Source organism: Zosterops lateralis, assembly GCF_965231275.1.
Source record: "Zosterops lateralis genome assembly, chromosome: 1".
Lineage (NCBI taxonomy): Eukaryota > Metazoa > Chordata > Aves > Passeriformes > Zosteropidae > Zosterops > Zosterops lateralis.
The window spans coordinates 69,445,982-69,470,067 of record NC_139762.1 but is presented as its reverse complement, the minus strand read 5'-3'; the positions used below and the strand labels follow the sequence as shown (position 1 = coordinate 69,470,067).

The window sequence follows — 24,086 nt, the reverse complement described above, 5'->3', positions numbered from 1 at the left end:
AACATATTGAGATACATATCTGAAGAGCAGAGTTCCTTAATGTAAAAAACTACATATATTCAGTGAATGTATAAGCTACACTTTTGAGACTTTTGAAATTTGCTAAAAGCATTTTACAACTACTGGCATTTTCACTAACTCTCCTGTTTTTCATTTGGAAGAGGTATCATCTGTCACCATTTAACCATATCTCTTTTTAGCTATTAAAAAGGCATGTAATTTTAATTTTTGTGGCTCATTAGTGTGCAAATGCCATTGGGCTTGTTTAGCCTAAACTCATGGTCTAAATTCAAATAGCTCTGCTTTTGAGGAGACTATGACCACCTTCTAGAAACACAGCCATCATAATCTGAAAATCTAGATCTGAAAAAAGTAACTAAGAATATTGTTTAAAGCAACTTCACTGGAAGCAGAAATGGGTACACAATTTTCCCAGATTAATGCAACGGACAATGTACTGAAATATGGTAAAATAAAGTACAGTCTTTTACTGAAAAAGTTGAAATCACAATTTCATGATCTAACTGAACCTAAGGTACAAAGAATCCCAAACAACTAGAAAAGTAGAATGCACTTAGCCATTACAGTTCTTTAGAGAATAAGTAGTATTTGCATAGTCTCCATTTTTTTTAAATTAATAATGCATTTATTTAGATATATGCATTCCTTGAAAAAAGAAATTAAAAAGGAAAAAAGAAATGGCAATAGAAAACTTGAGGGTGGTCTAAGATGTCTGTCTTCTTTATGTAACCTTTTGCATTTTGTGTTTCAGAACTGACATTCCAAATGATTTTCTTTGGCTTTATGCCTGGAGTGAATACTGAGGCAGCAAATTAGGAATGCTTAAGAAGTCTCACAAAGAAAGATGTTTGCTGTGAAAGTGCAACTAATGTGACACTTGCACTGGAAGCTTCTTAGCTTGCTCAAATGACAAAAGATGGCAGGGGTCTAGGTGGTGCAAGGGGACTGAGTGAAGACTGAAAGTGCCATGTGCTGAGCTGTACAAGGTGTCTCCTGTGGCCAGCTATCTGCCACTGTGGCTATGCTGACACTGCTTTCTATTTCTCTTCCAGGGGCTAACTTTGTCACTCGGAAGATCAGTCGATCGGTAGCAAAGATTCACCTTGGGCAGCTGGATTGTTTCAGCCTGGGCAATCTGGATGCCAAGAGAGACTGGGGCCATGCCAGAGACTACGTTGAGGTAAGCTGTGAGATTTTTTTTTCTGGATCATCTTTGTGGAGGGGAAAATGCTTATATTGCTGTAACTTCAGGTTATGGTCCACAGAGGGCTATCTCAGGATTTTTTTTTTATTTATTTATTTATTTATTTTTAATTTTTTTTTATTTATTTTTTGCCTATTGAGGTCTTTTAACTTTGTCTTGCTCTTGACTTCAGATTAGGGAATTTAGTAACACAGCAGTCTACCCCAGGCATGACCTGAACAGAAAAATAAATCTTTGGGTTTACATTCCTTGCCTGAATTCCTGGGGAAGGGGTCTGACTACAATGTGGATCTATTTTAGGGTATTTCTTCTATTTTTTTGACAAATTTTATGACCAATATTAAGATTTCAGCAAGATGCAGTATGACCTGAAGTAAAAGATCCTGCTGGAGGTTGGTGACCTTTTTTTAATAAGGCAAAAAATTAGGTCTATATTAATGATCAAAGGCACCTTTGGTTATACATTATAAAGAAGCATCACAACATAGTTGTGATGGCAGGTATTGGAACACGTAAGCCTGCATTTAGTGTTTGAAATGTTTGTGTAGTCGGGATTTGTTTCTAATTTTATTCTACTCATCTACTTAAGCAGACAAACAAACAATACCCCTGTATTGTATTACAAGGAGACATGAATGACCATGTAGGAAATATTGTCTTTTCCCCAGGAGATTTTTGTCCCCATTTTGGTGCTTAAAGATTTCCTGTGGTCATTGGACTATTTCTGTCTTTTAATAATTCCTTGCTGGGAAACCGGATTTGGCTTCACCATTCATTGATGTAGTTTAAAAAGATGATGACTGTTTGTTTTGGTTTTCTTTATTACAAAGTAAGAAGTATCTCAGTAGGCAAAAGTCTGATTTTTATCATAAACTGAGACTTTAAAGGTAGAGTAAAAGCTGAACTCTCAAATATTCTTTCCGACCAAAACCAGCAAGAAAACAGAATCTTAATACCTCTATAATCTGATGTCCTGGATGACATTTAAAAACCCTTGGTATCAAAAGGGTTACATCAAGCAAGTGAAGAAGGTGGTTTTTGGCAGACAGCTATAAATAAAGTTGTTTTTGATTCTGTGCTGCAGTTGCATGTGAGGTGCTAAGGGCACCATGAATGTAATGACTGTGCCTCCATGACTATGGTTTTATGTTTGTGGCTACAATATTGGTTGAAGCAGTTAAACCAGTAAACCATCCCAGTCATCTTTTTTATGCATGAAACTATGGTCATAAATGATCATAAAATCAGTTACCAAGTCTCAACTGAAAGGAAGTAAAAGGTAAGTCAAATAAAATGATCAGTTGCATGAACAAAATGAATATGATTTGTTAACAGGAATTAAATATTTCATAAGGACTTCAGCTAGCTCATTCCAACAGGTTATAAATCATGCACTAGATTTTAAATCATGGGATGAATCCTGAAGTCTTCTTCCCTAAGGGAGATCCTAAATAACTTCCTTGTGGCTTCTGGGTTAGACTCTTGTCTTGTGTTCACAGAATCACAGGATGGGTCAGGTTGGAAGGTACCACAGTGGCTCATCTGGTCCAACCTTCCTGCTCAGACAGGATCATCCTAGAGATCATTGAACAGAATTGTGTCCAGACAGTTCTTGCATATCTCCAATGAGGGCAACTCCACAATCTCTCTGGGCAATCTTTTGCAGTGCTCAGTCACCTGCACAGTAAAAGAGTTCTTCCTCACATTCAGGTGCAACTTCCTGTGGGTCAGTTCCTTCAATGCCTCTTTTCCTATTGTTTGGCACCACCAAGAGCCTGGATCTGACCTCTTGACACTCACATCAGATACTGATAGACATTGATGGCATTCATAACTCTCTTCTGGAAGCTGAACAGGCCCAGCTCCCTCAGCCTATCGAGGCTATCCTTCAACCCTTAAAAATCAACAAGTCTATCCAGAAGGATGACTAACTTTCAAGGCCTTTGGCCTCCAGAAGGAATGTAGTTGTCTGAGGTCTATGGCACAAACACATGTTTTTTGTGCAAGTAACATTCCAGGCCTTTCAGCTACACATCTTGGGCCTGTCCCAAAATCTTCTGGAAAGAATTCCTCACTAAAATATAGTTTATCTTGAGTATTTCTCATCCCAGAGAGGTACCCCTTCAGATGATGGGAGAGTTATTATCAATTCTCTAATTCCCTGAGTACTGTGGAAATGTGGTTACAGGCAGCCTTCTAATGGCTAAAAGATAGGGTAACTTTAAACTGGAAATAAACTATTATTTGAGGCTTTAATGGACTGGAAAGTAGGGCTTAGAGATTTAACGTTGTTCAAATAAATACATAATATGTTAGAAAGCATGATCATATTTACAAGCATTTTGGGAGCTTCCTTAAGCATATGGCTGAACACATAGGGATATATCTTATCCTCTCCATATGTAGCTTTAAATCCCATTGATATTAATACAAGTAACACATGTGCATATAGACTAGACCATGTACTGTGTTTTCTTTCTTCTTATTTCCTTATTAGGGATAATAATAAAACCATAAATACATTCCTTTTTGTTGCTTTATGAAATATTATGGGTCAATTCCTGATCTCATGAAAGCTGATGAGCAAACTCCCATTGACTTCATGGAGAGACAGTATCCTGTGTGTGTTGGATTTGGGGATGTCTGGTGGTTACAAAGCACATGCAGAATTGATGACTCTTGGGCTTCGATTGTGTGAGTTCATTTGACTGCCACTGTGATTTTGGGCAAACTCCTTTGTGTACAATAAAGCATGGAAGCGTGTGCCTACACTGAGGCATGTAGGTGCCCATCGAGGGCATCTGCCCATCTGCTTTAGCAGCAGATGATTCAGAAGTTTGAGGTTTAAACATAGTTTCATGTCAGTGGAGAATAGTTGGAAAATGTGTTTGATTGGGATTTTGACCTGGCACTTGAACTGCCACCTGCAGGAACAGGGTTCAGCAGCATTGTGCTGGTGAATGAAAACCGGGAAGTCCAACTCACTGGAAAGAAAAGATTCCATTCAGTGTTTGAAGAGAACAGAATAGAAATAAGTAGGCATTGAAAATTTTTGGTGTGGGATTATAAATTTTAACCTAAATTTAGTAACCCCTGACGTATTGGCAGAAATTGTTGCAGCCTCCTGCTCTCCCTTTCTCCATTATTTACTCTGCTGTGATCCAGCACAAGTCTCATGAGATTGTGTTAGAGATGATGATCAATGCCACTGAGTTGGAAAGAGGGAAAGCAATATATCAGTGCTATTGACATATGAATCTTCTGTGTACTATTTTGCTTTGTGAGGATAACATAACCCTTTATTTGTAGCATATTATCTGCTGGGTATGTTCAATTATTAGCAAGCCTTAGGAGGACTGACTACAGTGCTGAGTACAGAAGAAGAATCACCCTGCTGGTCACATATTGCTGGTACAGGCCAGGTTGCCATCGGTGTTTTTGGCCACCTAGACACACCAGGGTTTGTTAAACAGCTGAGGCTTTTTCTGCCTTTCCTTCAGTTTCCTCTTTATTACCTGGTGATGCTCAGATTGCCTTCTGCAATTGCACTGCCCATACCTCAGTGTTGTGCAAACAGAAGAAATACTGCACTGATGAAAGCTTGGAAAAGCCCCTCAATCTTGATCTTACAAAACTAAAAGAATGAGTCAAAGCTAACAGTTTTAATAGTCTTTAGGTACACATAGAGATCAGAAATATTCTCTCTTGCCTCAAATAGAAATCCAGCAGTACGTCAAGCAATAATTACAGAGGACTCATAATTGGGTCATAATTGGCTCCAATTCAATTAATTACATGTCTAGTCAAAAGTTGAAAATTAGGCATGTGCTTACATTCATGGTGAAATCAGGGTGCATTTGATATTTAGAATGTATGGGAATCGGCTTCCATTAATTTATATTTAAATAATGTAAAAGAAAACAATCAAAGCAAAAGAGAACTGTTTATAAATAAGTAATATAGTAAGTTATTGTACAGACCAACCAGGCATATTAAGAAACTGTGAAACTGCTTAAAGAAAGAATTTTCCATCTTTCTTTTTAATTGGTACTGATGCTGATTCATACATTAATTTCTCGTGTATTTAATCATATGTGATTAAATGCACAAGAAAATACACAGTCATTTTTATTGTCTTAGACCATTTTGCGCATGTTGAAATTTAGACAGTAAAACCTAATCTTTGTTTAAATCTCTAGTCAGCATCACCTGGTCTTTTATTCATGATTTTTCTACTTACCATTCTAATAGGCAGAAACTGACCCTTGGAAACAACTTCTACCACTGCTGTTGTGGGAAATCCCTTCTTGTGTGTTTGTGTGTATGTTCAAATATAAAAACTCTTGCCAGACAGAATTATTTAGAATTTTACTTTACTCTTGTGCATAAGAAAAGGAGTCAGCCAGCAAGAGTATTGGCTGAGGCATTTCTACTTTTGTTTTGTTATTTTCTTGTAGCGTTAAGGATGTGTTGTCTTTTGAGGTAACATTTTACCTTAGTCTGCGAAGACTTGAAGTTTTTTCTGAGTAAGTCTTGCACCATCCCAGCTGAATTCTTGTTTGTGAGAGTCTTGCTTTTTTAAGGACTGTTGGTTATAACACGAAAGTCAGTTGGTCTGTCTGTGTAACTATCAATACCTCATATGGTCCTGAGATTGGCTCATGAACTCAAGGCATGTTTCTAAATGCAGATTACCCTTTATATAGACTGAAGTGGAAAATGCTTTTCCTTTCTTACTGCTTAGTTTTTATGTTTAAAGTCAATATCTTCTGATAAAAGTGAAGAAATAATTTTAAACCCTCAGTGGCAGGCTTTTTTCACTATGAGTGTATAGCCATCCAGGTAAAGTGTATTTTGTGTATTTCTAAATGTTCAGAACTTTTTCTTTCCATCAGCTTGTCTGAGGTGGCATGACTAATGGCTCTATTAAGCCAAACTGATCTTCAAATTAAATCAAATCTTCCCCAGTTGGGGTGATTATGCATTAAACTGCTTCTAGCTAGATGAAATAATTGTGAGAGCATCAGGACTTGTAAGAACCTTTAGGAGAAAAGCTTAATAGACTGTGCTCCTTTGGAACAACTACTGAACATTCATAAAACTCTTGACAGGTACTTGCTGAAGCAGTACCTTTTCTAGAAGCATGTGTACCAAAGGCAATGAGACAATAAGCATTCCATTCTTGATTCTTTCTAATAGCTTAAAAACCTTTAATGTAGAACAAAATCTCATGCTGAAATGTTTTTGAGAAAGCAACATCTTCCCATAGGAAGTATCCTCTTGCCAAGGGCAGAATACTTTTTGATTTCTTCATGTAAATATTTAGGACTTGAGGAGATAGGTGTCCAAGATCAAGAAGTGACATTTAACCACAGTAATATGTTCAATCATCCACCCAGCTAATGACCCAGTTCTCAGGTTACAGTACAGCCAGCCTAAGTGGTCACAGCACAGTCTCAGCTGGTTTCAAATCAAAGATGTGAAGTTGACCCAGAACTGATCCACAAGCGCTGGCACTGCAATACGGGCACTACATGACACAAAAAAGTGCTAGAGGAGCAGATCCCAGATTGTCTTCCCTCTGATTGAGTCTGTAGGGAAAAGACATAAATAAGTGGATTTTCAAGGATGATTCATGGCATCATATCTTAGTTAGTTATTTGTACGTGTTGCACCTCAACTGAAATATTTCAACCCTACAAAAAGAGCTTGCCTTGATATGAAGTGGTAGATGGTGTCACTGACCACCAAACAGGTGTCTCCCCACCATGTCTCTCATACAGAATCAAAATACAATTCTGTGACACACTGATGTAATTCTCTCTTTATTGCTGTCCAGGTAGGCTCCATCAGCTCTAAAGGGCATCTGTGGCCCCACTTGACTTCTGGCTTCAGAAACCACTCTTTTATTTTTCTGGTTTGAGTTACAAACATCAGAGTGGGACTGAAGACCAAACATTTTCCCCAAGGCTATATCTATGCAGTGCCAAAATGAACTGCCACAAATTATGAGCATATAGTGAAGCTCTCCTCAGTGTACATTTCTTCACCATTCTTCCATACAAGCAGAGAAAAAGTTGAAATTTCAATAATTATGTTTTTTTTCTATTTGAGCATGATTTGGTGCCAGCAAAATGTAGGTATAATTCTCAAATATCTTCTTTAAGATTTTGAAAATATGAGCAAAGCTTCCCTTATGAAGAGAGAATGTGTTTCAGAATAACCGTGATAGAGAAAGTTTTCTTTTTTAATGTTAAATAAAGGCTTATATTTTGGTAAATAAGACTGCACACTAAAAGACTGTATAATGCGTTTTCTTCAGTGCATGTAATTTAGATTAGACTTCTTGACTATTAGAAATAGTTGCAATTCTCAGCAGAGCAACACACTATCATCTTAATTTTACTCATGTGGATGATATCTACAATAAAGAAAAAACAAACCCAAACCAAGTCCTTTGTGGTTTTTGAAATGCTGAAGTCTGCAAATAATATGGCTCTAAATAACTACAGCATAAATGAGAAAATCTGAACACCCTTTATTCATGTATGCATGTGCACACATGCACAGCCTGTATGAATGTGTGCATGTGAATGTATGTTTCTCTGCAGGAATGATTTTGGTGGAAATTACTTTCAATTTCATGTCTTTTGAGAGGTTCATTATTGTGCTATTTTTTTCTTTAAGTTGGAAATGATTGATAATAGGAGATCGTACAAGAAAATAAGTAGCTTCTTGCAATAGATGTGAATGGTCTCCATACTCAAAACATAAAAATGAGGCAAGAAAAAGTTCTTAAATTCAATATGTAGGGGTTCTGTCTAATACACATCATATGGCATTGATTTCCAGCAGTGGTGGACTGTAAGTCCAACTGTAAATGTTGTTGTTGTTGTTTTAGAAAACTATCCTGTTCTATTTCAGAACTGTAGCATCATTTTTCCCTTTTTATTTTCTTGCAGATGTATTGTCTGTGAGAAAAACACATATGTAAATAAATATTTTTTCTTATTTACAGTGATTTGCCTTTAACTTTCTTTTTCAGCACTTTCATGTTTGACCTATTAGTGTTTTTAGGCTTTACAAAGCCAGAAAAAAGTGCTTTCCTCAGCAAAACCATCTGGTTTAGTTTCCTGTGCCTCAGCAATGATACGTGTATTATTATCAAGGCCACCCCGGTGGTTTTCTAAGTGGTCTTGTTGCAGCGGTGGTCTTACAATTCAATTGGAGTGATGGAAAGGTTAGACTAAGGCTTCTTTCAAGTATAAGGTTTCCAAATTGATAAATTATGTATTGTTGTCATATTTCCGACACTGATTTATTTTGCCATTGTGGCTTGAATGAAGTATCTCTTCCATCAAATAACACAATTACAAGAGACCTCCTGACACATTCTGCTTTTGCAGCCTGTTCTTCTTGAGAATACCAAATTAATGCAATTTGCATAAATAACTGTAAATGTGTGCTGTGTTCCTATGGTTTTAATTTTCTGCTCTGACTGTCAATGTGTGAAAACCCAGAAAAAATTATGACAGGGAGCTGTCCTTTCACGTGTTCTAAGGCCTGTAGAAAGCATACAGATGTCAGCAGACTACTTAATGCAGATAATGAACCATCATTGCAGTCCACTTCGGTGCATGCTGCAGGACAAGGTGGTGGTGGCAATTAGCTGGTGGCAATATAGCACCAGGCTGAAAACAAGCCAGCATTAAAAAAAAAAAAAAAAAAATTGTTCCACCTTCCAGTCAGACTTGTGGTGATTTTAACCTGGGGTAACTCCAGATGAGACTGTGGGAAAGAGATGAATCTCATGAGGGAGATGGAATTGCCCGGACTTAGGAGTGAATTCACCAGACAACCTGCCCAGGGCTGCAGCTGTGCCTGGAGGGAAACCACCACGCCCATCACGGGATGGAGCGTGTTCACCATAGACTTCACAAAATTTAACAGCAAAGGTCTCACAAGTCTCTCTTCAGCGCTTGTAAATCAGAATTTTACCTTTTTTTTTTCTATTGTAGTCCATCTAAACTTTTTGAATTGGGCAAGTTTAAGGCAAATGTGAAGGAAATATTCTCATAAAAATTCTCTAGGCTTCTGAATGCAAAATTTCAAATCTTTACAACAAGAAAATCCCTAGTTCATAGGAAAAAATATTGACATTTAATACAAAATAAATGTATTATTTAATTAGCTGAATCATTTCAATTGACATTTTTCCTTCCTTTCTTTGCTCTTTTTCCCATCATGAGGGGGGTAAAAAAAGGAAGAAAAAAAGTTGACCAGGTGTGCCCATGTTTGAATTCAGAATTTTTTTTCAGTCAGTTGGTATTTGGCAACATTTTAAAGAATGGGAAGCAGCATCTTTTATTGGTAAATGTTAGGCAACATTAATAACAGGTACTTCTACCAGCCCCACCTGTAATAACCCAGATAGTTTCTCTTTATTAACTAATCTATGATTTATAGCTTTATTTGAAGCTTACAATAGTGTACCACATTTTGAGAAAACTCTATAGTGTAGTTAGTTTGAATTTTAACAAGGGGAAAAAAAACCTTAAAACAGATCATTAAAATTTAATGACGACATTTTAAAATCTCTATAATGGTTCAATTTACACTGGAAGTCAAAAATAGTTAATGGTGTTGTTATGTCTGTGTGGTAACATCCTCACTATACAATAATTGTTTACATTTGAAATCAAGCCAGTAAAACATCATAAGCAATGCATTCCCAGAAACAAAGTTTTTAGTCCTCCAACTTCAAGTCATATCACTGAAAGAAGAAATGTTTCAGATAAATTAAAATGTCAGGGCTCACTTTTATTGTACACTGGCTGTTGGTATTTTGTGCATTATTGAGAAGATTGGTTATCAGTAGAGTGACTGTTCTTTCCTGATCTGGATATGGAAAAAAAAGAAACTACACTTTTTGGGGGGTTGTTTTTTTGAATAGGAAACATTCCCCAAACCCACAGGGTGCACTTAATACGCCACTTTTAGTTATAGCAGAAATACTTGAATTTTAGCTGTAGGTGTTTTTGGATGAAGCCTTGACCTAACAACCAACATTAATGATCCAAAGACAGAGCAGCTGAATTTTCCACTTGGCCTTCTTTGGCCCATTTTAAGCTTTCCCTGGAGATGGCTGACTTGGTTACCAGGTTAAGGATGTGAAGAAAGCTTATTGCTGTCATGTGCTTGATTTCTTTTCCTCTCAAAATTGACACAATTTTTGCAGTGAGAGCTTTGTGTGATTCCTCAGCAGTGATGAGCATTGCATTTGCAAGGTAGGTGAGCCACATTAATGTCATATCCCCTCTTCCCAGTCAGCTTGGCAGCGTGACTGGGATGGATTTGCCTGTGGCCATCAAAGAGGAGAATAAAGTAAAAGTAGGACCCTGGCAGTAGTAGGTTCCTTCAAATCTTCCCAGTGCTTCCTGCAGGAGGGTTGAGGCTGACAGGAGCAAGGGAGCCAAGCAGTTGTCCTTCCTCACACACTCTGCAGATCCACAGCTCAGCTCCTGGTCTGAGGCAGTCATTCCATTGCTTCATAGTGGAATAAGGATTTCAGTGGTGCCTCTGAAGTGAGTACCCCCACATATCTGCTTCCAAATCTTCTGTTTGGCAGTGGGATTAAAAGGATCTCTGGTATTGCATTTGAGGAAGGAAAATCAGGGGATCCATAACTATTCATATGAAATGTTGTCTATCTGCAAGGAGGACTTACTGGGATGTTTTTGTAGAATTGAACGCAGTCCAATCACATTTGCTTACCTTTAGCTTTGCTCCTAATAATAAGCTCTATACATTTTAGCAGCTGATAGTTTTTAGTGCAAGTTGTGCACTATTATTTCTTGATCTGCAAATGGGTTGGATTTTTATATTATTTTAATATCAAGTGGTTTTTCTTCTTCCAAGTGCACTTTACAAATTTCTTTAAGGAGCAGTAAATTGCATTAGTAGAGCATGAACTCCTACTTCTGCCTTAACCTCTATCAAGTGAGATGTTACTCTACACAGTAATAGTTTATCACGACAACCCTAATGGTCTAATACAAGGCACACATGTTGCTTTTGACATAATGAAAAGTTGGTACAAATCATATGATCTTGCTGCACTGTGCTTTATTTTACAAGAAAAAGTAATGCTCTGTGTTGCTAATGCAGTATATTTCTTATGCAATACAGGCACATTTCCCCCTTCCTATTAATTTATTATGCTGCATTTATTTCCAGACCAACATTACTTTTCCATGTCTGGTGGGAATTTCTCTCTTCGTCTGAGGTGTTTTAAATTCAACAAGCATAAGGTTTTTAATATATCATGTTCATTTTAAAGGGGAAGTAATTGACAAGGGAAAAATATTTTGTATAGCCTTTTCATTTTACTGCCAGTATTATTACTGATATCCAAGGTAGATACATACTAAAAACACTGCAGGTTTGAAACTGTTCATCTGCCAGATTACAGGCAGATCTTGGAATATTGGAAAGGGATCAGGAGGCATGAGATAGAATGGTCTTCCCCACTGCTCCGATAGGTGCATGTTCCATGTTTATGTTAATTTTATGTTTCATTTCAGCCCATAACACCTTGTGACCCACATGCCCTGTCCCTATCCAAGACGCTGCTGGAATATGTCTTTCTGAGTTGATAGTTGCAAGGAGGAGTCTGCCATAGAGCAGGGCTCTGTTGTGTTCTGTTTTCAGGGAGTGCCAAGGTGCAGCACTAAGGAGCTTCCCTTCCAAGGGGGAAGGGACCCCCCTTGGGAACCTTTTCCAGGCTAACTAGTGCCTCATCTCTAGGAGAACCATTTTTTTTTTCTTTGGAAAGTATTTTAAGAACAGGTAGTAGCAATTTAGAACTGGTGTTGGTTTATGCAAGTTCTTACGGTCTGAGCAAGCTTAACGTAGCACTTTAACATTATGTACAGCATCTTAATGGCATCTTAAAAATATATGTGTGCTATTTTAGAAAATGTATTATTTATCCAGGTAGCCATAAAGGGTAAGGACATGTGTGAAGTGCTCAAGCCCCAGGAGGACTGTAGGGCTGTGTGTTCCCTCATTGCCCCCTTGGAAAACCTGAGGAGCAACATTGCTGAAAACCAGCTGCAGGAACTGGTTTGGAGTGAAATCCTCTAATACTAATATGATTCTTGGCTTTTGTGGGACTTCATTCACTGTTTCTTACATCTGTGCACAGGCAGGCCAGCAGAAGAGAAAGAGGCTCTGTGCCTGGCCAGAGTTACACAGTACACCTGTGATAGGACAACCACAATTTGGCTCTAAAAGTGACCTCAGGAGACACTAAAATGCCATTTAACACATTACCAATAAAACCAGGAAGCATAATAAAGAGTTTTCACCTGGCCTGCCCAGTGCCAGTTTTCAGTCTCAAGTTTGACAGAATGATGGAATTGGTGCATAACTCCCCACTCCTTGTAATTAAGTAAATTAGACTTTCCTTAAAGAAGGCCTTTTTGTTGCTCATGTTCATAAGGTCACATCTAAAGAAAGGCAGTGTAAAACCAACAGGCACATGTGTAAAAGTATAACTTGCAAAAGAAGTTTGAGTAAAAAGTCTGCCTAAACTGAAAGTAAATTAATAATCATTCTTACCACAATAATTTTGGAGTAATTACATTAAAAACTGTTAATAGTAGCAGAATCATGCACATTTTACATTTACTTTTAGAATACATTAAAGTCAGGAGAAACAAGACTCCATTCCCTTGGCTTAATTTATTCATGTGAGGTTTGGGAACAAATTGTGTCATGAAATTTCATGCTGATGATAGGCAATTAGTTGTGCTGATTTGTAGCAGTCTCATCATTTAAATACAATGTGTCATAAATATTTCAAGACGAGGAAAAAATCCAAATTCTGAAATCATTATCTTAAAAATGTCTCGGATAGTTGTTTATATTCTGGAGCTGCTTGCAAAACATTTGACTCCTAACCAAGCTGATAGATTTATTAGAAGTATCTTAAAGTGATCCTTTTTGCTTAGATATGGACTTTTGCTGGGATTTTGGTTCATATAAAGTCTCTTTAAGTGAAACAGTCCAACTTGTCACTTCAAACTCTGTCTGTGTTGGTTTTAGAAAGTACTGATGGAGTTTACAGTGTTACTATGCTTTCTTAGATTTTTCTTAGAAGGAAAAATCACACACACTTTTCTATTTCATGAAGGAGATAAAAGCTGGAAAATAAAACTGCCTTTAAGCAAGGACACACTGTTCAGGATGAAAACTAAGATCTGGAGTTCCACCCAGAACCAACTCCCCAGCAGCTAAAAGGAGCACTGTCTGGCAGAAAAGAGCAAGTTTCTACTCAAGGGTACTACAATTGATGGAAATAGTGCTGCGTCCTCATATTGGGGGAATTGCGAAAGCAATACAAGATGGGGAATAAGACCCCAGTTTTTAGGGGAATGCTGTGCTCTCATCACCTGCTCTTGGGCCAAAGTGAGCCAGCAGCTGCCACTCTGCTTGATTCTGCCTGTGAAAGGAGCCTGAAATTCTTTAGCCTGAGTGGGTCAAAAAAACATGCATAGAAAGTAGCAAGCGTATGCATTAGCTGTTGTTGATTTGTTTTCTTACAGAGTGAACAGAGATGAGGGAAGGATGTGCTCAGTAGACAAGTTTGACTTGAGTATTGTCCTTAACAAAAAATAGATTGCTACTCTTGAACTAAAAGGGGCAGGATCCCATTTACTGCCTTATGAATATTCTGCATATCTGCAGAATTAGTAATTTTGTATTGGACACACAGAGCCAGCTCAGCCTGCCCACTTGGTTAGAGAAGAAGACAGCAAATGTGGGTTCCCTGTGTAGCCTCCCAGCACAAATAGGCCTGTCACCCTACTGCTGCTAAAATAATCTTTTTACAGATGATAAAACTAGTCACTAATGATGCAGATTAGATTGAGAACACCCCTGCAGTTGTTTCTAATTAGCAGAAGACCCAAGTGATCTTAAACTTTGAATCCTACTGCTTACCTGCATGGTGGCAAAGCACACAGCTGGACTGTGGCCTTAACTTACACAGGCATCAGATCATGCACAGCAGAACTTTCTTCCAGATTTCACCCTGAAACTTAAAAATTAACCCATAGATATCTTTTTATAAATGTTCTCAGTCTGTTGGTTGTAATTCTTTTAAAGATGATGCATATATTTTCATACCAAATTTGTGTTTCTGCTTTGTGACAGCACAGATGCCTTGAAACAAGCCTGTATGTGTGTTCATGCATTGCTGCTCCTTCTGTCTTGTGTTACAGGGAATAACAAGGGTTCAAAGATTTGTCCTCCAAGACTGTGTGTGGAGACTGTTGAGGCGGCATCTGAGGTGTTACCAAAATTTTACTAGCAGCTGGTGCCCAGTCTTTCACAAAAACATCCTTTTCTGCTAGATGTTTGTTGGGCACCAAAGCCTGATAGATGTCTGTAAATATAAAGTATCAGGTTTTTTGACACTGAAAATTTTTTTTGGTTTTAAGTTGCTGGAACTTCATTTTTTTCTTCTCTTTTGATAGAGCCATAAACCCCCATAGTTAAAGGAGAAAAACGTGCCAAGAAAGTCTGAATTTCAGTTGGTGAGAAGAAAATACGTGAAAGGGATACATAAGAGCATTTGAATTTTTAGCAAAAATACTTAAAGGAAAACAATAAAATCACTTGTTTCTATTAGAATTTTCAAGATTCTGAGTTCCTTTGCAATGTACACAGAGCAGGAATAAATTGGAAGTAGCTACAATAATAGTCAGAAAAAGCTTGCCAAGTTGTCTGTTCGACAGAGTTTGAATTAAAACAGAACAAGAAAAGGGCCTAAGAGAGCAGGCTTACCCACAGAAACAAGAAAGATTTATACCTTGAGCAGATTGGATTTGTTATTCAGTGGCTCCTGTTACTGTGATGTTTGTTGCTTTATTTAGATGAACAGTTTGGCTCTGGCTGCCTTAGTTCCCACTGCCCAGAAGACTTGGCACGTTTCATGTTGTGCACGGTGCGGTTTGAGAGGGGGTCCTGCAAAAGGACGTCCATCTGAGGAGAGCTGGCAGACAATAGCAGAACATCCTTTTCTTTGGAAGAAACTCATCAGGAAAGCATTGGTCCTGCCTCTCTGTATTTAGCTGAATGCAGATGAGACGTGTGATTAACACTAATGAGTGACCAGGGATTTATTGTTTACTTAGAGATAAGGCATGAGCTTCCTTCGTTGGCACGTTCTGCCAAATTGTTTGATCCTACTTCACTAAGTCTTTTAGTATTTGTTGATGCTCATTTTCATAGTGGTAGTTGTTGCTTTAAGTGATTTCTTTCACCAAAAATCTTTTCATCAGTTGTGCTTATTTTATTTAATTTTTATTGTAAATTGTCTGAGCTGTTTGTCATTTGGTCCACAGTACTCTGGAGGTCCTTTACGTGCATCACATGTTCAGCATCCAACAGTGCTTTTTCTGTTCAGTTCTTGCCCTCCTCCCCAAAGCTGAAATAAATCAAAGTAGGTTGAGACTCAGTCGCAATAAATCAAGACCTGTCCAAAACTGGAGCCTGCCCAGTCAAAATGTCATAGCTTGGCTTTCACTGAGGATTAATTAAAGGCCTGATATAAAGCCCAGATGTGCTTCAGGAGAGTAACAAACTGCCTGGTGGTGGCTATGCTAAAAACCAAGTCTCCCCATGAATCTGCCCACCCAAGAACATGGAGGAGGATAAGGCTGAGGAAAAGGGAAGAAGGGAGGAGGGGAGGGGAGGAAAGGAGTAAACTGAATCAAGCATGATTTTATAGCATCTATGTTGGCAGAAAACAAGACAAGCTCTATGCTGGAGCACCTCTGAAAAAAAAAATACAAGGCCTGCATGTGTGGATCTCTAACAGTCTCAGAGAACATAATCATTAAAATGTTCAGCATTAATCGGGGGTGGGATAAAACTAACACAGTGAGTGAACTTTTGCACTTTTTATGGTCAAATATATATGTATGTACATATGTGTGTGTCTGTGTGTGTATATATATATATATATATATATATATGTGGCCTGCCCAGTGACTGAGTTTGCTCAGTGCCTGTTTTACATAAAATTCCTGAAACTCATCTTTACTAAAATAGTTTAGCTGAAGATTCCTGTGGCTCTGATAGTGACAGATATGGAAATATGCATTTCTAAATTCAGTATATTTAAATATAAATATATAAAATACACTTAACGTACATGCTGCTTGCATTATGGCCTTTGCAAAACTCCAACATTGGTTCCAGAGGTACAGTGATTTAATTGAACCATGTGCATGGAATAACCCCTTTTAAAAAAGACAGACACTTAAGAAGTATTGCAGATCAGTTGTGGGACACAATATATGGTTATTCTTACTCTCTTTTGCAGGCATAGAAATACAAATTCCTGGGGGAAAAAAAAATTAAAATAATAGTACCTCATTGTTTGTATTGAATTAAATAATTTCCTGAATAAGATTAGTCCAACATTTAATGTCATAATTGGTTTCATTTTCTTTGAATTTGCTGCATGCAAGTAAGGAGTACATACACGTGCTATGAAGAGATGCAATGTTAAATTTTTATAGACCGAGGCAAGTGGTTCTGGGATGGCAGGAGAGATCTGCAGAGCAGCGCTTCCCTCTGCTCTTCAGCCTGATGTAGTGAGTCACAGTTTATGCAGCAGTCAGTTTCGATGCCCTGGATATTCCTAGGTATGGAATATTTCTACGCACATGTATGTGATAGATTTGTGTATTCATTTACTTGATATATCGTCTTAGATGCATGACATCTTTTGTAGTCTCTCCAGATTAAATGAGTGTCACCTTGCAAAACAGGCAGAAAAGCCGGAGATAAGGAGCAGAACAAGAGACGTAGATTAATGTCTTATTTCTGCAGAATATGAGCCAAGAATATATCAGTTCCTTGTTAAGGCCCCAAGAAGGTCTGATGAAAGCCAGGGCTTGAGAGAAGTCCTGCTGCCTCTGTGGCTCGTCCTTTCTGCACATGGTGGATCTGTGTTTGTGCCACCTTGGCAAAGCAGAACCATGGCAAACCTTGGCTGTGACACATATGTCAGATGGCTAGCGGTTAGCAGGTTCTGCTCTTCAGCAATCCCTCCTCCTGTGCAGTGAGGAAAAACCTACTGAACCTGATAGTTTCCTCTGCTGAGTCATTGTGCCTCAGAGAAACTTGCTGTGCTGGGTGGGTACACACTCCTCCACAGGTCACCAAAGGACAGATCATTCTACGTTGCTCTGTGTGTAGTCCTGTCTCTAAAGGAGCCCTCAACATTATTGGAGACACCTTTGGTCTCCCTGCTCATTTCCCAAGATTTTGCTGCAGCCTCTTTGTGTTTTCTGCAGTCTTGATTTTCATATGCTGTCCATTTGGTTCATCAGACTTCACCTACACTGTCCTCCTCATACCTTGCTTCCAGTAGTAGTTCCATTGTAATTCTGGTCTCTTCCATGCTCCCAGATGATGTGTTCACCAGACATCACCTGTTTTAGATGACAGACCCTTCATGGATCTCACTGCTGTTGCTGCAACTATTGCCACTAGTTGCAGGTGCTGAAAAACTAAGTATGCCATGAGTCTTAATTGGTGGTTCTCTGAGAAGGTCCCTGTCAGTGGTTGTTAGTTTCAGGGAGCAGCAGGAATGGAGCTGCACCATGAGGGTGATGGGCTGTGCTGTCACGGTGACCCAGCACAGGCAGTGCCCTCATCAACCAGGGCACAGTCCTGCAGTATCTGAGCTGGGTGGGCAGAGAGGGGTGAAGGTAACAAGGCTTCATCAGCAACCCCAGGTAAGGTGATGAATCAAGTTTGGAGCTCATCCAGGGTTCCAGTCAGGAGCAACAGAAGGGCCCGGAGAGCATCCAGGAGAGACAGTGAATGAACCAGTATGTCAGAGAGCAGGGTGGGGCCAAGGTATGCTTACAGCACAGCTCAGGCAACGTTTGGGTGTCTGGGTCTGGATCAAAATGGAGCCCCTGGACCAGGGGTAGAGAGAGCCCTGACAATATGCTGTCAAAGCAAGAAGGGAGAAAGGGAAACTTCTTGGGGAGAACTTGTGCAGTAAAGGACGTGAAGGAACCACCAGCACAGTACATTTGGTTTAGCTAAGCAATAATAAAATGTAACTGGAGGTAGAAGAGGAAAGGTCTGGAATTTGATTTTAATTAAAGTAGGGGGTTGACCCAATTAACACCAAATTACAGTGTTTCTGTGCCCCAGCCTATTGGGTGGTGGAGAGAAGCCCTGTGCCTGCATTCCCTCTGGAGACAGGGAGTCAGTGTGCCTTGTGGGGCTGCTTGCCTCTGGGAACAATGGCTGGCTTTCAGGCCCTGGTGCTCCAGTTCCCTCCTGCTCTCGGGGGCTGCTGTAAAGTCATGTTTGGGAATGCATTACTGTGTGTGGGAAAGCCTGGACCAGAGAGCACTGGAGAAGAGATACTTAGGGCTTGCACAGGGAACTAGGTTTTGTGACACTCAACCTGCAGACTTTACAAAAGAGAAACAAGTACAAGAAGCTCTGCTGTGGTCTCACCTCATGGCTGTATCGTTTTTAGTCTGTAATTTCCTATGAAATTTCACTGTAAGTTCAAATTTAGCAAAGCCCATCAAAGTCTGGGAACTTCTTAAGATTCTTGTTTGTAACAAATTTTAACAAAGTTCAACCTTTGAGCCAGGATTAGAAAACACTGAGAAAGCTCTGCTAAATTTAAAAATCTGCTTTAGTTTTAAATGTCTTTGCGAGCTGTTACTTCTGAAAACAAACTATGCCTTTGCTCTGTGTGAGTGTAAAGGAGGGGAGGTGAGATTTAAAAGGCTAAATGGTTAAAATTTGACAATTAGCTACTGTACATACTCAGGAGCTTCCCCAGCTTTCCCCTCAACCCATGTTTTCTTTATCTCCTGGGTGGTCTCTACTATCCCTGTCCATTCTTCTGTGATCCCATCCCCCCTTTTTCCTCATCTTTGAATGAATCCTCCTTCCTGTAAAGGAGGCCCTCTCATCTCAGTCACCCTCCTTCCTGCTGGGAAGACTGAGACCCCTCTGGGAGGCAGCCAGGGATGTTCTTTATTTCATACTTGCAGAACTAAAGAGAGATGAGCGGTACAGAAGAAAAGATGACAGATTTCTAGTGTTAGAAGTAATCCTGAATATTGAACTTCCCAATGCTGAACCCAGATGAACAGCACAAGGAGTGCATCCTGACTGTCAGGGATGCTGGGTGGTTTGTCCTTAGCATTTTTGGAAATAAATCTTTTCTTCCTTCCTTGGAGAACTGGAAATTCAGTTGATGCAAGTCAATCCCATTCAAAGCAGTAGAATTATGCTAATTTATGATGGCTGCACAGCTCTCTAGGGTAAGGTAGATGCAGAACTATTAACCTATTGGTGGACAGTTTTCCATATCCTGTTAGAATGGTTATTAGCCTGGATGGTGTTTCTCTGTGAGGCAGACAGACAAGGAAGTTGTCTGTACTGTGCACCTACTTTGTCTTCATGGCGAGACTCTTTAAAACTGGAGCTTTACATCAAGCTGTATCTGCTCAAGAGGTCTGCCTCACTTAAATCAGGATAGTTATAGTAATACAGTACTTCTTCCCATCTCCCCTGCAGCCTTGAGGCAGTTAGGTCTGTGGAAAGACATGGTAGCAGCCCTTGTCCTGGGCACAGCCAGGCCAGACATCTTGGGAGATGCATTATTGACTTCTGTTACAGCCACTGAGGAAGAATTTTACAGTGCTGAAAGCAGAAACAAATTCTTCTCATTCTCTCATCAGAGTTTCAGTGACATTATGCCCAACTGTTCCTGTTGACTTGAAAACCCATGGGAAGGCATTGCCTGAGGGGTTATTTGTGCCAGTAAGGGTAGTAATAATATGATTTTTGGAAGGTGTAAGTAGTGCCTACACTATGGAAATTGTTTGATGTAACTTACATTCATCTTGAAACCACAGTGTGTGTGTGTGTGTGTGTGTTCAGCTCTGTCAGGCCAGTAAGAGTGTTTAAAGGCTATCTTTTATCTTTGCTTCAGACTTTATACAACACCATACAGTCTTATACAACAACAGCATGAACATTGTAAATATATGAATGATGGCACCTTTTACTTGAGAATGTGCATATTAAAAAAAAATTTACTTGAAGTGAAAGTATCTCATGATACTATTTCCCCATTTCCTTGGCATTGAACACAATAGTATTGGTGTCAAATGCTTATAACTGTAGTAATTAAGGAATTAATGGCTTACAGGACTTCAGTGTAATGTGATCAGTCAATTACTTGGCCTATGGTGTCTCTGAACTTTTCACTGTGTAAGATATTATACTGTATTTGCTTAATGCAATTATGGAATAATCCTTGGTCCAGTTTCCTGGAACAATACAAACAGCCTTTTCTTCTCTCCATGTGTTCCTGGTTTACAGCCTAACTTGGAAATGATCTGTGTTTGTGAACTTTTGTTTCACTTCACACTGGGGTCCAATTCCAGCATATTTCTTATTTGATTTTTGTTTTGAAAATGTGCTCCATTGTCAGCTCAACGTGCATTTTGTTGAAATCTCATCCTAGAGTTTCATCTAACTGAATAAATATTGAAAGAAATATTGAAAGAAATATTGATTTCATTATATAAATGTGTTAATATTTGTTTTCCCCATTTTATTTTAAAACTCTTTATGGAGGTAGTAGATTTCTTGTTATCTTCAGACTCAAATTTCTTACATTTTTGTTAAGAGTTTGGGCAAAACCAAAATCCTGCATCTGACTAGGCCTGTCTTTGAAGCAGATCAGGGTGGAGCAACTATTTGTATTCAGTGCTATGTCCTATTTAAGACGACAAGGTTAAATTTCTATCCAACATGTCGGGATACAACCCTCATTTTTGTCTCTTCCTTTGCAACCTTTTAAACTGTGTAAGAGAGGGTGAAGGGGATTGTCTGAATTATTATGGATAATGTTTTTTGAACGTAAATTTGAACCAAAAGATATTTTAAAGGTTTTTTTGTATTTGAAAAGTACTGCCTCTATTAAAGTTCAAGGACTCTTCTAATATTTTTATGGTCTGGGTATATTTTGAAAAAACAAAGTAATTGGAAAATATTGGATGGGCTGTAACCACCATCTGCCCCTGTCTTAAAAAATGTGCATCGTTCCATACACACATTTTAAATGATCCATCATATATCATCACTTACTACAGTACTTCATTCATGTAGGTGTTAGTTTTTGTGTGCAAAAGGTCAAATTTTTTCGAACTTAATTCTGAATGCCTGTGTTTCATAGCAACTAGCTTTTCTTTGAAGTTGGAATATATATATTTTAATATAATAATTCATCATTAGCTGGAGGGAAGAAAGAAAAAAAAATCATGTTCCTGGTTCAAATCATGTTGACTGAGGTCTTTTGGTTGATTGTTCTTATTTCTAACATCAGAATTCCATGTAAGTATGATAAGTGTTAAAAGCTGTAGAAATGAGGTTACTCCACAGCCCTAGAACACTTCTTTCCTTAAAAAGAAGAGCATTTTAAATGTAAAAGTTGAGAAGGATGAAAAAAAGTAGTTAATTATTTGTCCTATATGCCATGTTTTAAAAAATTAATGAAAGCTTGAAGTTAGCTCTTGGTATTTCTTGAGCTAATTCTTTATAAATCAATTTAAAATGCATGCTAGACCTGGAACATTTTTTAGGTCCAAAGAGTATCAGTGTCAAATTAGAAAAACAATATTTGAGTTTTTTCCCTGGGCTTCTGGGACCTGAGTGGGTGGTGAGGAGTCCCTTCTTTGTAATAATGTTTTTACTAGGAGAAATGTAGCAACAGTTTAGAGAAGGTAACTCAGATGGAGAAAGAGAAGCATGTCAATGCATTTCATTTGATTGTAATGCATTTTATATTAAAAAAATTCCTTTCAAAACAGAGAAGTGATGAAAATTAGCAGGGGTGAAATAGTGAAACATATAGGGATTAGAAAAATATACAAGTAGATCTTTTAACTTAGTTTAAATTTAGTAACTTGACTTTTTAAATTTGTTTCAGAAATTTTACATGATGTTGCCTGTTCATATCATTATAAATAGGAGTCCCTTGGTACTTCCATTACCAGGGAATGTTTTCTTGCATTTTTAACCTAACACAGAAAATAGGACAAAAAGATAAAAATACTCAACTCACTTTTTGACAAGTGATGTTGAAGCCCCAGTGTAAAGTTGTACACAGAATTTAGCTTGAGTTCATATCCTGTTTGCAACATGTAATGTAATTTTTCAACATATAAGTTATTAGCATATGTAGTTAGTGTTCAATATACAATCAAGGTCCTTGGCTGTGCCCAGTATTTGCCCTGTGGTGTCATAAGCAAGGGGTAACAGCATCTTTCTGTTTGTAGTGGTGCTTTCAGGCTGGCTGCAGTCTGCACCACTCCCAAGTTGCTTTAGGCTCCTGGATTCATTTCCAGGATCCATTCTGATGGATGCCATCAGGTATGCACTACTTCTCCCTCCTTCCCTCCCTCCAGGCACTGCGCATCTTCCAGAAGCTGGGGAGGACAGTGATGCTGCTCAAAGGTCTCTGTGATGCCAGGATACTCTCCTTTCTGTTTAAGATTTGTTCAGCAGTTTTTCTGTCTTTCTGTCTGTTTTGCAGGGCTGTGGAAGTTGACCTTCTGTATGCTTGTTGTGTAGTGGTTGATTGGGGTTTTTTGTGGGTTTTTTTTTTTTTGGTAGTGTTTTTTTAGTCAATCGATAGAAAGTAGTTAGAGTGAAACACTAATTTACCATTGGCACAGAAGATCTGGCAGTTAGCTCAGTCAACAAGCCACCAGATAGAGGTTCGTTGCTAGGTAAAACCTACTGGCTCAACTATTCTGTCTTGGAAAGCAGTGCAGTCCTTTCCAAAAATCAGAAAGGTGGGCCAGGCCAAAGATTTCTGCACTGTTCTTTGGGCCATGGCACACACTGAGGGGCCTGCATATGGAGGTTCCACTTCTGGAAACAAATGTATTTGGCTCAAGTTATTATGAATTCCTCTTCTTTTAACTGGATTTTACTCAGGGAAAGAAAATTTGAAATTCACAGCATGCAAACATGGGGAAACTGCAGTAGCAGTTACTGCAAACTCCCTGTGCAAATTTATACACTCCTGCACCTGAACTTTCAGTCACACAGCCCTCACAACACACAACCTACGTGGAAAGCCTGTTGGGAAGAAACATGCAGTGCGTCCATTTTAGACTTTGTGTATTGTGATGCACTTAAACTGATTAGGGGTTCACTTAGGATGCTACGGCCACAAAATCTGGAGCATCATGCAGAGCTGTCATGGGGATAGGTTTTCTTCTCAGCTGCATCTTTCTCACCTCAGAACAGGGATCTGTACTCTTGAGAACACAAAGAAAAATGTCTGGTAGCCTCTTCCTAGACGTATTCAATTGAGAGCTAGGTATAGAAGAGTTTCAACCAGGGGATCCTCAAAAGTCTGTCTGGAATGTTCTGCTCTTCTAGGAAATTTGTATGAAAACTTCAAAATTGAATTGGAGGTATGGGGAGGTGTAAAGTTTAGAAGCACTTATTTGCCACCTTCAGGCAGGTAACAATGGCTGTAGGAGCCAATCAATACAACCAATATAAGTATCTGCAGAAACCCTAAGAAATGATTTTCTTTTCCTTCCTGCCCACAGTAAAAATCTCAAGCAATAACTCAATGCACAAATGACACATTTCCATTGAGAAACAAAGTAAAATTAAGACATTTTAAGTTTTGCCCATTTCTAACTGCAATGTGTTTTATATGCATAGTATGACCAAATTTATTTGATTAAATTACGATTCCAGATTACAG

At 38.6% G+C, this 24,086-nt stretch overlaps 1 protein-coding gene across 1 annotated transcript in view; it reads left to right on the top strand.

The window, feature by feature from the left end:
* The window catches only part of GMDS (GDP-mannose 4,6-dehydratase), a 406,821-nt gene that overhangs the window by 180,115 nt on the left and 202,620 nt on the right, over positions 1–24,086 (top strand). The window contains exon 7 of the mRNA XM_083864918.1: positions 1,074–1,201. Coding sequence (XP_083721044.1) covers positions 1,074–1,201 — 128 coding nt within the window. The remainder of the gene's footprint in view (positions 1–1,073; positions 1,202–24,086) is intronic.